Here is a 13,639-nt window from a genome sequence, read left to right as displayed (position 1 = left end):
TATTTTTTCGTTAAAGTAGGACATCATAAACTTCATCTTAAAATCATTCAGTTTACTAGTTTCTCAGATCCCATCGTAACTAAAGGAGCATGTAAAATGCTTTGTTTTGTATTTGATCTTTTATGTGCTCTATGTGTGTGAATCACTACGTGCATCCTTTCTTTCTCTTTCTCTAACAGAACACAGAATCCATTGCATTTGTGATATTACAGTTCTCTGAATAATTAAAATACTGAGATGTATACGCAATGTCATTTTCATTGATGATTGGAATGAAAACATGTTATTAAACATGGGAACATGGTGGCGCAGTGATGGTTCTTGTCTAACACAAGATGCTGCTGCGCCATGTGCGACATTCGATGAAGTAATTTATTGTAGCAGTACTGTCTCTTTCAAAGTACTAACCTCCAATTCCTGTCGTTACTTTTCTTTCCCCAACTACCCAATCGCCACACAATCTGCTCTGTAATAGACATTATGCCATCTGTAAGCTTACAATGACGATTCTTCAAAACTTTTAAGGAGCATTGAAATATCTTCATAGTACGTGTTTAATTATTCTATCTGCCTATCCTTCCAGTGTCGCGCCAGCCTCAGTAAATATACAGCGCAAAGCAGGAACAATATGTGAACTTGCTAGCGCTGCGGCACAGTGTCCTGACATGTTTAACAATACAGATTATTTAAATGAAGTTAAAGTTTTATCTGTATTATATAATCAAAATATTTTGCTGCATTTCATCTTAAAAATATCGTCATCATATGTAAATACACGCTTTATAAAGTGCCGCAAGTTGTGCAATATTATAACTGTAGTGCAAGTTTACAGTGGGGTAATTGTACTTATAAGTACAAACAGTTCTACAAGGAACAATTGATTGAGTGCGTTTATAGTTCTTGGGATGAATGTTTCTGAACTGCGAGGTCCGTACAGGAAAGGCTTTGAAACGTTTTGCCGTGGCTGAGGCAGCGTGTGCTTGATGCTGTATACCGATAACTCTCTTTCCGATCAGCTGCTGATGTGATTCCCAACTCAGATACAGTGATAAAAATACTCTGAGTGGTGCAGTGAGAGTAATATGGAAAAAGATGATCCGCTGTGGCAACCCCTAACGGGAGCAGCTGAAAGAAGAAGAAGAAGGTGCAGTGAGACTAACAATGCTAAAGCAGTTATGGTATTTGGAATACTATGGCTATTCCCTGGACCATTATATTGTTACAGGTTAATTACAATTGGATGCATTACACTAATAAACAATATGCAGTTAATTTCAGTGTATTTATAAAGCCGTGTCAGGAAAATAAAGAGTAACCACACAGGAACAGTAGCACTGCTTTGGCGCTGGGTACCGCCAGTCTGCAAAACTGAGCGGAGAACTTGCGTATGACAGGGTATGAGGTACCATGGAAATGTGCATGGCTTTATGCCAAGTGTAGGTTTTATACATCGCGATTTGAACGTGGAAACGTTCTTACGCAACATTCCTGTGCATACGCTCTGTTTATACATGAGGCCCCAGGTTATTTTGGTAGTAATTAATGGTAACACAAGGAGATATTAGTACAGGATTTCCTGTCAGCGCTTGACTAGTTAATTTTTGTCTGATTCATTTCATAGCCTCATAATATTTGTATTTGCACACCAATAGAAATAAAAAGTAAGTATTGCCATGCTCCCTTATGCCTGAAGAATTTATTTATTTTTAATCGGTGGTCCAGTTGTATTCCAAATGAGTGAAGCTACAATTGTTTATCTGTAGATAGATTTGTTGATGCATGTTAGAATGCATGGAAAAGGATATGGAAAGTTTAAGAGGATATTCAATTTAACCATGATAATACTCCCAGCTAAGGTGAGATGAATACATGACAAGTTAATAATGTCTTATTTAACACTCTTCATCGGGTTGCTAAAGTAAAATTTAAATTGGCCTTTATATAGTTGGGTGAGTATTAATTTTAGGCATGTGAACTTATATATACATAGATAGATCTATATTTGTCCCCAGGAGGACATTTGGCTCTTTACAAAAGCAGTTTAATAAATAGGTAAACAAATACACGCACACCAGAATAACTAAAAAGTAAGAAAATTAAAAAAAAAAAAGAAAAACTTTAGGAGTTTACAGTTTCAGTCACAGTGAGGCATTATACAGGTGTATTGCTGTTGGTATAAATGAGCCCCCTGTAGCATTTCATGACACACTGATGAATTATATGTTGACTGAGAGAGGATGTGCAACATGGTTCATAATGGCACTCAGTTTTGTTTTAATTCTCTCCTTTGCTTCTGCCTCCAGGACATCCAGAATGTGGTCCATAACTGAGCTTGCTCATTTAATTAGCTTGTTGATTCGGTGGGTCTCTCTTGAAATGATATTACTAGCCCAGCACACCACAGCATAGAAAATCACAGTGGCCACCACAGAGTTGTAGAAGATGTAAAGGATGTCACCACATTTGATTGATTCATTAAAATTTCAAATTTGATAGTTGTCTCCATTTAATTAATATTTGCCAATATTTTAAAGGAGACAGTCTACGGAGCAATAAAGAAAATAATGGTATTGTAAATTTCCAAGAAAGGTTTTTAATTATGCATAATACATACAAGTATTTGTTGTTTGAATGAATCTTTTGAGCACTAAAAGATAAAAAAAAAAGCCTTAGCCCATAGTTTTTGCAGTGTTGATTGTGTTCAGAATAGATCTGAATCAGGCTAAAGATTGATTAGACTTTAGGAGACTAAGTGATTAGAGTGCATTCCTATGGTAAACATGTTGGGCCTGTACAATACCTGACTATTTTACTTGCTATTTTGTTATAAAGAACAATTTTAGACATTCTTTTTGTATTGCTCTTTTTTTTACATTGTGGGTGTGGTCTGAGTGCCAGGTTCTTTTCTTTGGATTAATTTTTATTTATCTTAATTATTAGATTGTAGTTGTGCACTCTTCTAAAAAAATATTCTAGAGTGCTCATATAAGTTGTTAAACTTTTTTGTGTGTTAAAAGGTTTTTACATAGCAAGTTTTAAAAAATTACAACCTAACGGAGTTTTAAAAGTACAGTTTTAATAACTTTATCAGATAATCAAGGTGAAAAACGTCTCCCACAGTCAGTAATGCATAAAAAAATGTTTGGAATAAGTAAACTGTGTCAAAATGAAGTAATTGTTGTAAGGATTAAACATTAAATACCCTATCATCTTTATACTAACTGATACTTACAATTTTGTTTTAAGTCTTTTAATTTGGTAGTTAAAAATCTTGATCGTTTCCAAAGCCATCTGAGTGCGCTAGGATTGTTTATTGTTTATTAAGGGTATGGTTTTAGCAGATTGTTTTTATATGAAGTTGTTTCTCATGGATGTCATGCAAAAAAACTAAAAGTCAAAAAGAAAAAAGCTATTAAAGCACATCAATCAATTTTACTTTTTTTATTAAGAGTCCATGCCACAGGGAAAGAAAAATGACATCCAATACTGCATGAAAAAGTGGCATTGTCCTGTTTTCTTCAGTATAGCTTTCACTTTATCCCCAGGCATGACTTTGATTAGAACTTAACATTAAACCTCCATTTCAGCAAAAGTGTCAGTTTTTCTGTGGGAATGATACAGGAGGCTAATTTTAGTATGCACCATCTGCATATGTCTGTCTGATAAGCATCTTGCAAAACATATAACAGGATGCATCATTAAGTGAAACACTGCTAAAGGATGGCAAGGTAGACAAGGGTGAGAGACTGTATATAAAAGTGTTATAATCATCTCTTAGAAGAAACACTGAACAGGTGTATTTTATAGTAGCAAAAGTGACCACCATGTGAAAACTCAAAGAATGTACCTGTAGTACATTTCTTTGCCACAAGGTCCAAGCAAAACCAGAAGGAGTATTTCGATGAACAAACACAAAATGTGCTCCTCGTTCTCTATGTGTGCTGGTGAATATCCCTCTGTGAGACCTGAAGAGTGAAGACTTAAAGAACAGTAACTTAAGTTTTGTTTCTAATCTGGAATATGATGGGATCTTGACAAACGTAAGCACATTATATTTTTGTCTCTTAGATTAGTACTGCTTGTAACATTCTAGCTTCAGTAAAGCCTGCAAACTTATTACTATGTATACAGTGATCCCTCGCTATACAGTGAACCCTCGTTTATCGCGGTTAATCCGTTCCAGACTCAACCGTGATAAATGAATTTTCGCGAAGTAGGATTCTTTATTTATAAATCAAATATTTTTGCAGTTAGAGTATAGAAAACCTGTTTACGACCTTCTAAATACGTTTTTTAACATTATTAGAGCCCTCTAGACATGAAATAACACACTTTAGTCACCATTACACTCGTATTACCCAATATATTAGACAAAATAAGAGAAAATAAGACATATTAGATGTTACAAATATATTATTACTAGGCTCACCCGCCTTTTAAGGCGACTGACTTTTATCCTCAATTTGTGTGCGCTCCATGTGTACATCAGGCATGTAAGTGTAGGGAATGAGAGCATTAAAGTGCCCTACGTTTTTTTATCCCCTCGAGTGCCTGTCCAAAGTCGCACAATGTCAGCCCGAATCTGTACCGCTAAAGACGGAGTTTCATGCACTAAATAAGCTATAGATGAGAATAAGCAAGCACCATCTCCCCTGATATTTACTACGCAGTGAGGCATTTGTAATCCATCAACATTAATTATTTCCAGAGACATAATTTTGTCTATTTTTCCAGCGCATCGCGCACAAAAGCAAGGGGATGATGGGAGCAGCAGAACTCTGCTCACATCGCGTCGCTTCGTACCGCAAGCCGCAAGTAGTAAGTCTGTGATAAGCAGAAGACCGCTACGCTTTGCACTCACGGGACGGAAGGACAATCCCGGCGCTTTTGTATAGTAGATTATTGTACTGTACATTTAATTACACACACAGTTCTTACACACAACCACTAACCTATGAAGGCACAACCTCAGTAGGAGAGTCTTCAGGTGGTGCAGTATATTCAGCAGGTGCATCGTTGTCTTCTTCCGCTGAAGGAGTACTAAGAGTAGGCAGTGGGTATCTGGGTGCGCAGCTGAAGAACATCTTGATAGGCAGTTGCTGGCGCTGTCTTTTCATACGCGTGAGGAGGCTTTTGTAGGGTATTGCCATCTTTGATCATATCCACGAGTTTCACCTTCTCCTGGATAGCAAGCATCTTCCTCCGGCACTTAGTTTTATTGTCAGAAGGCTTAGAAAAGCAGCACGTTTAGGAGCCATCGTGGGGCTTAGATAAAAGTTCTCAGAAAGCGCATGCGTAGTGACGTAAGCGTGTATGAGAAAAAATCGCGATAGAGTGAAGCTGTGAAAGTCGAAGCGTGATATAGCGAGGGATCACTGTATCGCGCTTCGACTTTTGCGGCTTCACTCTATCGCGGATTTTAAATGTAAGCATATCTAAATATATATCACGGATTTTTCGCTGGTTCGCGTATTTCTGCGGACAATGGGTCTTTTAATTTATGTTACATACTTCCTCAGTTGGTTTGCCTAGTTGATTTCATACAAGGGACACTATTGGCAGATGGCTGAGAAGCTACCCAATCAGAGCACGTATTACATATTAAATAAAACTCCTCAATGATATATGATTTGCTTCCCACGCTGTGCTTGATTGTTTGCTTTTCTCTGTCTCTCTCACTCACTCTGACATTCTCTGCGCCTGATGGAGTGGGTGTAAGCAGAGGTGCTGTTTGCACAGAGGCTGTTTGCCTAGAGAATATGGATGCTCCTCTAAAAAATGCTGCTTTATCGCGGTGCTTCGGCATACTTAAAAGCCCAAAAGCACATATTGATTTTTTGATTGTTTGCCTCTCTCTCTCTCTCTCTCTCTCTCTCTCTCTCTCTCTCTCTCTCTCTCTCTCTCTCTCTCTCTCTCTCTCTCTCTCTCTCTCTCTCTCTGCTCCTGACACGCATTCTCTGAAGAGGAAGATATGTTTGCATTCTTTTAATTGAGAGAAAGAACTGTCATCTCTGTCTTGTCATGGAGCACAGTTTAAACTTTTGACTAAAGGGTGTTATTTCATGTCTAGAGGGCTCCAATAATGTTAACAGTGTGGGAGAGTTTATAAGGGCTTAAAATATATAAAAACCATACAAACATATGGTTTCTACTTTGCAGATTTTCATCTATCGTGGGGGTTCTGGAACGCAACCCCCACGATCGAGGAGGGATTACTGTATTTCTGGTTCTTTCGGTTACTTTAGTTCAGAGGCATAGCGTGACAGTATTTAATTTTAATTAATTATGAATTTTACTTTTTTTTTTTTTAAACAGATTCTTCCATATTGCATTTTGAGGACTCGGAATGTGACTCAGTTGGGAACTTACCTTGTTCTTCTGTGTTTTCACTAGACACCGAAAAAATCATTGTAGGTATTTGTATTCAAGTTCTTTTATATTCTGTTCTGCATTTTTCCAGTACAGGATCAGAGAGGGAGGGTCAGTGCCTGTCTCATCACAAAGGGGACATAAGGCAGAAAATAGCATTGAATGGAAAACTTTTTTATCTAAAAGTATGTTCATGCTTACTAGTGTTGATTGGTGAAATTTGCTGAAGCATTTTATATAGCGAATGTGCACTGTTCCCTGAATTTTTTTCCTGGAAATTTACCTTGCAGCCAGCTTAGTCAAAAAAATTTTTCCTGGTGCCCAATGAGGCTTTTGCAAGGCCAATGTGACATCGCAAAACTTTAATGCATCCTATTCTAAGATCAATGCCAATTAACTTCATGCATGCGTGATGTCATGACCTGCTTTACTTCCATTCCACATTTAAGAAAAAAAAAAACTTTTTTCATTTGAAATGCAGGTTAACTGACCATAATGAGTACTGTCACCATATACAGTAAAGGTGCTGGTCATAAAATTAGAATATCATGACAAAGTTGATTTATTTCAGTAATTCCATTCAAAAAGTGAAACTTGTATATTAGATTCATTCATTAAACACAGACTGATGTATTTCAAATGTTTATTTCTTTTAATTTTGATGATTATAACTGACAACTAATGAAAGTCCCAAATTCAGTATCTCGGAAAATTAGAATATTGTGAAAAGGTTCAATATTGAAGACACCTGGTGCCACACTCTAATCAGCTAATTAACTCAAAACACCTGCAAAAGCCTTTAAATGGTCTCTCAGTCTAGTTCTGTAGGCTACACAATCATGGGGAAGACTGCTGACTTGACAGTTGTCCAAAAGACGACCATTGACACCTTGCACAAGGAGGGCAAGACACAAAAGGTAATTGCCAAAGAGGCTGGCTGTTCACAGAGCTCTGTGTCCAAGCACATTAATAGAGCGGCGAAGGGAAGGACAAGATGTGGTAGAAAAAATGTACAAGCAATAGGGATAACCGCACCCTGGAGAGGATTGTGAAACAAAACCCATTCAAAACTGTGGGGGAGATTCACAAAGAGTGGACTGCAGCTGGAGTCAGTGCTTCAAGAACCACCACGCACAGATGTATGCAAGACATGGGTTTCAGCTGTCGCATTCCTTGTGTCAAGCCACTCTTGAACAAGAGACAGCGTCAGAAGCGTCTCGCCTGGGCTAAAGACAAAACTGCTGCTGAGTGGTCCAAAGTTATGTTCTCTGATGAAAGTAAATTTTGCATTTCCTTTGGAAATCAAGGTCCCAGAGTCTGGAGGAAGAGAGGAGAGGCACAGAATCCACGTTGCTTGAGGTCCAGTGTAAAGTTTCCACAGTCAGTGATGGTTTGGGGTGCCATGTCATCTGCTGGTGTTGGTCCATTGTGTTTTCTGAGGTCCAAGGTCAACGCAGCCGTCTACCAGGAAGTTTTAGAGCACTTCATGCTTCCTGCTGCTGACGAACTTTATGGAGATGCAGATTTCATTTTCCAACAGGACCTGGCACCTGCACAAAGTGCCAAAACTACCAGTACCTGGTTTAAGGACCATGGTATCCCTGTTCTTGATTGGCCAGCAAACTCGCCTGACCTTAACCCCATAGAAAATCTATGGGGTATTGTGAAGAGGAAGATGCAATACGCCAGACCCAACAATTCAGAAGAGCTGAAGGCCACTATCAGAGCAACATGGGCTCTCATAACACCTGAGCAGTGCCACAGACTGATCGACTCCATGCCACTCTGCATTGCTGCAGTAATCCAGGCCAAAGGAGCCCCAACTAAATATTGAGTGCTGTACATGCTCATACTTTTCATGTTCATGCCTTTCAGTTGGCCAACATTTCTAAAAATCCTTTTTTTGCATTGGTCTTAATTGATATTCTAATTTTCTGAGATACTGAATTTGGGACTTTCATTAGTTGTCAGTTATAATCATCAAAATTAAAAGAAATAAACATTTGAAATACATCAGTCTGTGTGTAATGAATGAATCTAATATACAAGTTTCACTTTTTGAATGGAATTACTGAAATAAATCAACTTTGTCATGATATTCTAATTTTATGACCGGCACCTGTAGTATATATAGCACTGATTCCTGTTCTAGCTGCAGCACCACCACATGGTTAATTTGCATGCATAATTTTGCATGTGCCCAGCTAGTCTCAAAATAAGACTTAAAGGAGCCCTGCCTTATCACAGCACAGATGTTTTTTGTGACAATAATTGGTCCGTCATAGCTGGAAGAACCATCACTAGCCCTCAGGGAAACTGAAAAAAACTATTGCACTATTATAATACACTCTGAACTAATTCAGTCCCTCCTCCCCTATTTAGTTCAATGCATTTAGTGAAGTTCAACGAATTTCCCAAACACTTCCGTAATTTGCCAAACTCCGCAGGGTTCACTCATTACTAATCCTCACACTCGCATGTGACCACAATAAACCAATGTAGAATAGTCAAGCAAAATTCATGGTAACAAAATTGTCAGCATGGGAACATCTTTCTGCAATTTTAGCGAAAGAATGTTGTAACTTTTCAAGAGTCTCATGGGTTTCCCCTCTAAGAAAACTGTTTATTGCTAAGTATACTAAATAAATGTAGGATTTTGTGATATTACTGGCATCGTTTGATTAAGGGCTGAGATTTTATTTTAGCATTGAACTCCAGCCATTAATTCCATTTATAGTGTCCAGAACACCATGCTGTCTGTGCCTGCAAACTTAATTTTTTATTTTCCAGCTGCAAAATTAAAAGTAAATCTAGCTATATGTCACCCATGTCTAACACTCTTTAACTTCAGAATTGGAGCTAACCTATTTTTGGCAGACTCTCTGCAAAGGCATTGACATCTTCAACCCTGGAGTACTGCAGTGTTTGCGGTTTTTCTGTTCAGACTGGCATCAGTACCTACAGTGTAGTTTACCATTTTTACTAATTTTTTTTTTTATTCCTGCACTTGTAGTTAAATTTAAAGAGGGAATTCTGGTTTTCTGCAAGGGAGCATCTCAGGTTAATGTTTCTTAGAGTGCCAGTCTGCACATACTCATCAAAAAAGAATTTTAGGGAGTTGAAGCATGTTTCCTGTGAGAGTTTTGAATAAAGCCAAGTTGTCTTTGTTTTACAATGTTTCTAAATCTTACAATGTGCAGGCATGCTTTAACAGACCTTGATGTGGGATGAATTTGTAGCTCTGCAAGCACCAGTGTACTAGATAAATCTGTTTCATGGTGGTTTCATTTGGAGGGCAGTCATGGGGGAGGATTATCATTACCTTAACTCCATCCATCCATCCATTTTCTAACCCGCTGAATCCGAATACAGGGTCACGGGGGCCTGCTGGAGCCAATCCCAGCCAACACAGGGCACAAGGCAGGAACCAATCCTGGGAAGGGTGCCAACCCACCGCAGTTACCTTAACTCTTTGGGAGAAATTAGATTTTAATTTGTGTTACTTTTTAGCATGATGTAGCATTATATTCTTTGTCTGCAATGTTGTTCACAACCTAGGAGGGTGAGAGAGCAGCTGGTAAATTAAGCATTTCATTTAAGGCATGGACTGTGATCACCACTGCACAACTAGTAATTTTCATCAATCATCAAAGCAATAGAATTTCTATTACTGTTAATGTTATTATTAATAATATAAGTTAATGATGAACTAAGGCTTAAAAATCTGAAATTCTGTGTTGGTGATCTGGTAAATATTCTCAGGCTTGGTTTGTTTTTTTCCTGAAAAGTAGGTCAGTTTAATAAGCAGATATTGTTGTGATTAACAGGTACTTATTAATAATACTTTATGAGTTACATTGTTTTCTTCGCTTTACCCCCCTATACCCTTAAGGTTTTTTTTAGCATTATTGCACCTTTCTTCTTCTTGTCGCTGGAGCTTCGTCCACCTCCAGCTCCCGACTCTAGTTCTCCGACTGTAGGAAGGTGGCCCCCTTTATATTCACCCGGAAGTACTCCAGGTGCTCGCTGATGTTCTTCAGGCGGCACTTCCTGGTGTGACAGAAGTGCAGCATGAGTACCCAGAAGCACTCCGGGTGTCGCTGGAAGTTACTCCCTCCACCTTCCCAGGTGTGGCGGAAGTGTCAATCTGCTGGGCTTTATGAAGCTTGGGGCGCCCCCTGGCGGTAGCCACGAAACATCGGTGTATGTATATATGTATGTATGTGTGTGTATATATATATATAATATATGGATGAAAGAACAAATAAACAATTTGCAACTGTGTACATATAATTATGCACTCATTCAGACCTTTACTTTGTTAAAAATGCCACTCCATGAAACAAACAATATCTGCTTACCACTAGACACACAGAAATTTTGGAAATTTGTACAATAGATTGAGGTTTTTGTGTTGCAATTCACACATCTCTTCCTGCCTTCTGTTGCAGGTACCCCTCAAAAGTTTGGTTTTATTTTGTATTTATATTTTATTGATGCTGTTTCTTGAATTTTACATCTGGAATAAAATAAGTACATACATAACATTTTTAAAACAGCTTCTGCCAGTTGGTTGATGGGTTAGAGGCAATGCCTTTCCTGGCAACCCTGGGTGCAGGGCAGGAAACAGCCCTGGACAGGGCCCCAGTGCTGGTCATAAACATATGCATCTAAACCATTCACACAGGGCTATTACAGAATGTGCACATTTTTGACATGTCAGTTGAAAACTGGCATACTCAAAGTAATGGAGTGAAACTGTGACATTTGATTGATTGGAGAAAGAGATGGGGTTTCCACACAAAACTCTGAAATACAAGAACATTCGATTGAAGAGGAGTTCCCTGTTAAAGTTTGCACAGTGTGATTCAGTGACTTCTGATCATAGGAGGAGTGGGGGCCCACATGGAACTTCAGGTTGTTATCTCTAATGGCTTTAAATGTCCCTAAAAATATAATAGTTGTGTATTCAGTGCTTGATATGAAAAAAAGAATGCTTGCAAATTATGATATTTAGGAAGGTCTGGTTTTGTTTATTGGTTTGTGCCCAGTACTGTCAAGATATGCTTCATGTCTATGAATTCCTTATATTTAGCAAGGTCAAGAATTGTATAAATACTGCTGTCTCAAATATAGATAGAGATAGATATATAGATACTTTATTAATCCCAGTGGGAAATTCACATACTCCAGCAGCAGCATACTGATAAAAAAATATTAAATTGTGATAACAATGCAGGTAAAACAGACAATAACTTTGTATAATGTTAACATTTAACCCAACGGGTGGAATTGAAGAGTTGCATAATGTGGGGGAGGAACAATCTTCTCAGTCTTGCAGTGGAGCAGTACAGTGACAGCAGTCTGTCGCTGAAGCTGCTCCTCTCTCAGGAGATGATACTGTTCAGTGGATGCAATGGATTCTCTATGACTTAACAGGAACCTGCTCAGCACCCGTCGCTCTGCCACAGATGTCAAACTGTCCCATTCATGACTCTGGCGCCACTGCAAGTGGCAGCCTTTCCAGCAGCTCCATTTACTTTATTTTTCTACCTTTTTTCTCTGTTTTACTGATCACTCTTTTCACTTTCATTTATGTGGACTCATTCCCTGGACACTTTTTACTACTTTTTAGTACTTGGACATGGATTTTTACACGCCAAGACTCGTCTATTCAAGTAGTCAACTTCAAGCGCTGAGAACAAACACCTGCGCCGGTGTGGTTCCCTATTTACCTGACGAGGTAAGAATGCGGTATCGTGGCAGCAGAGCCGGAGCTAAGCTAAAAGCCAAGCGACCAGCGAGAAAATGGCGCTACAAACCTTCGGTGCCTTCTGTGATCCTGGGAAATGTGAACTTGCTACCAAATAAGATTGACGAACTGGCCACGCTGGTGAAAAATGACAGGACCTACAGAGAATGGTGTTTGTTGTGTTTTTGTGAAACGTGTCTAACAACTACCATCCCAGATGCTAATGTGGAGCTACCCAGGTTTAGCACAGTTAAAGCGGACAGAAACGCAAATATCTGCGGAAAGGAGGAGGACTCGCTCTCTATGTAAATACAAGGTGGTGCAACTCTGGACATGTAAACATCAAAATCTCCACTTGCTGCAGGGACATCGAACTGTTGGCTGTAAGTCTGCGTCCCTATTACTTGCCCAGAGAGTTCGGACATGCCATTGTTGTTATTGTTTACATCCCCCCTCGGGCGGACATGGAGATAGCAGGTGACATCATCCATTCCGCTGTTGCTAAATAACAAACACAACACCCTGAGGCTCTTGTGCTAATTGCTAGAGACTTTAACCATGTGACGCTGGACAAAACATTACCTGTTTTCTCCCAGTATGTGGATTGTAACACCCGGGGAAATATGACTATTGACCTACTGTATGCAAACGTTAAAGATGTATACAGCGCCACCCCACTGCCTGCGCTTGGGAAAGCAGATCATAACCTGGTTCTGCTTCAGCCTCACTACAAACCAAGAGTGAGGGAGCTACCTACAACCACACACTCATTCAGGAAGTGGTCCCCTGAGGCAGAGCACGCTCTGAGAGACTGCTTTGGAACTACGGACTGGGATACCCTTCAGGGATCATATAGTGAGGACCTTGAGGAGGCTGTTGACTGCACTACTGACTACATCAACTTTTGTATGAACATTGTAGTCCCAGTAAGAACAATGTATTTGACTGATACAATAAATGTAGCATTGTAAAACTAATTGAGTACTCTGTGTTTGGGCATGTTGACATGTTTTATTTGTAGTTCAAAAAACACAAACCAATAATATGTTGATTTCATTTAAATATGTTATTTGGTAATAAAATAAATGTATCATGTATTCATTCTCGGCAGATTTGTCAAAAACACATGTTTATAGTTCATTTAAATGATATAAGTTGTACAAGCCAAAATGTATACTCATTCTGAAAATGTAATGTTTTGCAGAGTCAAGCTAAGGTGCTTGCTGAACAAAAGTCGTTTCCATTTGCAACTGACAAGGAAAGTACAAATGAAGAATTGGGTATGCCATTATTATTGCTTGGTACTAAGGGCATGTTTACTTTAATTGAATACTTCTGAACTGGTTTGTTTGCAGATCAAATTAAAAGTTTAATATTTTGCCCATTCAGCTCCTGTGACCCTTAACTGTCATAAGTGGATGAAGTAATGGATGCAGGGTTTTATAAATTTAGATTTAGTGAAATGTATAGTTATTTAAGCTGTAAAATTTCTTGTGTCCTTGATGTTTTCCTAAAGTA

At 38.7% G+C, this 13,639-nt stretch overlaps 1 protein-coding gene across 2 annotated transcripts in view; it reads left to right on the top strand.

Moving 5' to 3' along the window:
- ttc13 (tetratricopeptide repeat domain 13) overlaps positions 1-13,639 on the top strand; it is an 82,251-nt gene that overhangs the window by 8,065 nt on the left and 60,547 nt on the right. For both annotated transcript variants that reach the window (XM_039747673.1, XM_039747672.1), the window contains exons 2-3: positions 6,316-6,410; positions 13,326-13,401. In XM_039747673.1, the coding sequence (XP_039603607.1) occupies positions 6,316-6,410; positions 13,326-13,401 (171 nt within the window). The remainder of the gene's footprint in view (positions 1-6,315; positions 6,411-13,325; positions 13,402-13,639) is intronic.

The sequence above is a fragment of the Polypterus senegalus genome, chromosome 3 (genome assembly GCF_016835505.1).
Source record: "Polypterus senegalus isolate Bchr_013 chromosome 3, ASM1683550v1, whole genome shotgun sequence".
In the NCBI taxonomy this organism is placed as follows: Eukaryota; Metazoa; Chordata; class Cladistia; order Polypteriformes; family Polypteridae; genus Polypterus; species Polypterus senegalus.
The sequence above is the reverse complement of the archived record's forward strand: the minus strand, read 5'-3'. Positions and strand labels throughout refer to the sequence as shown.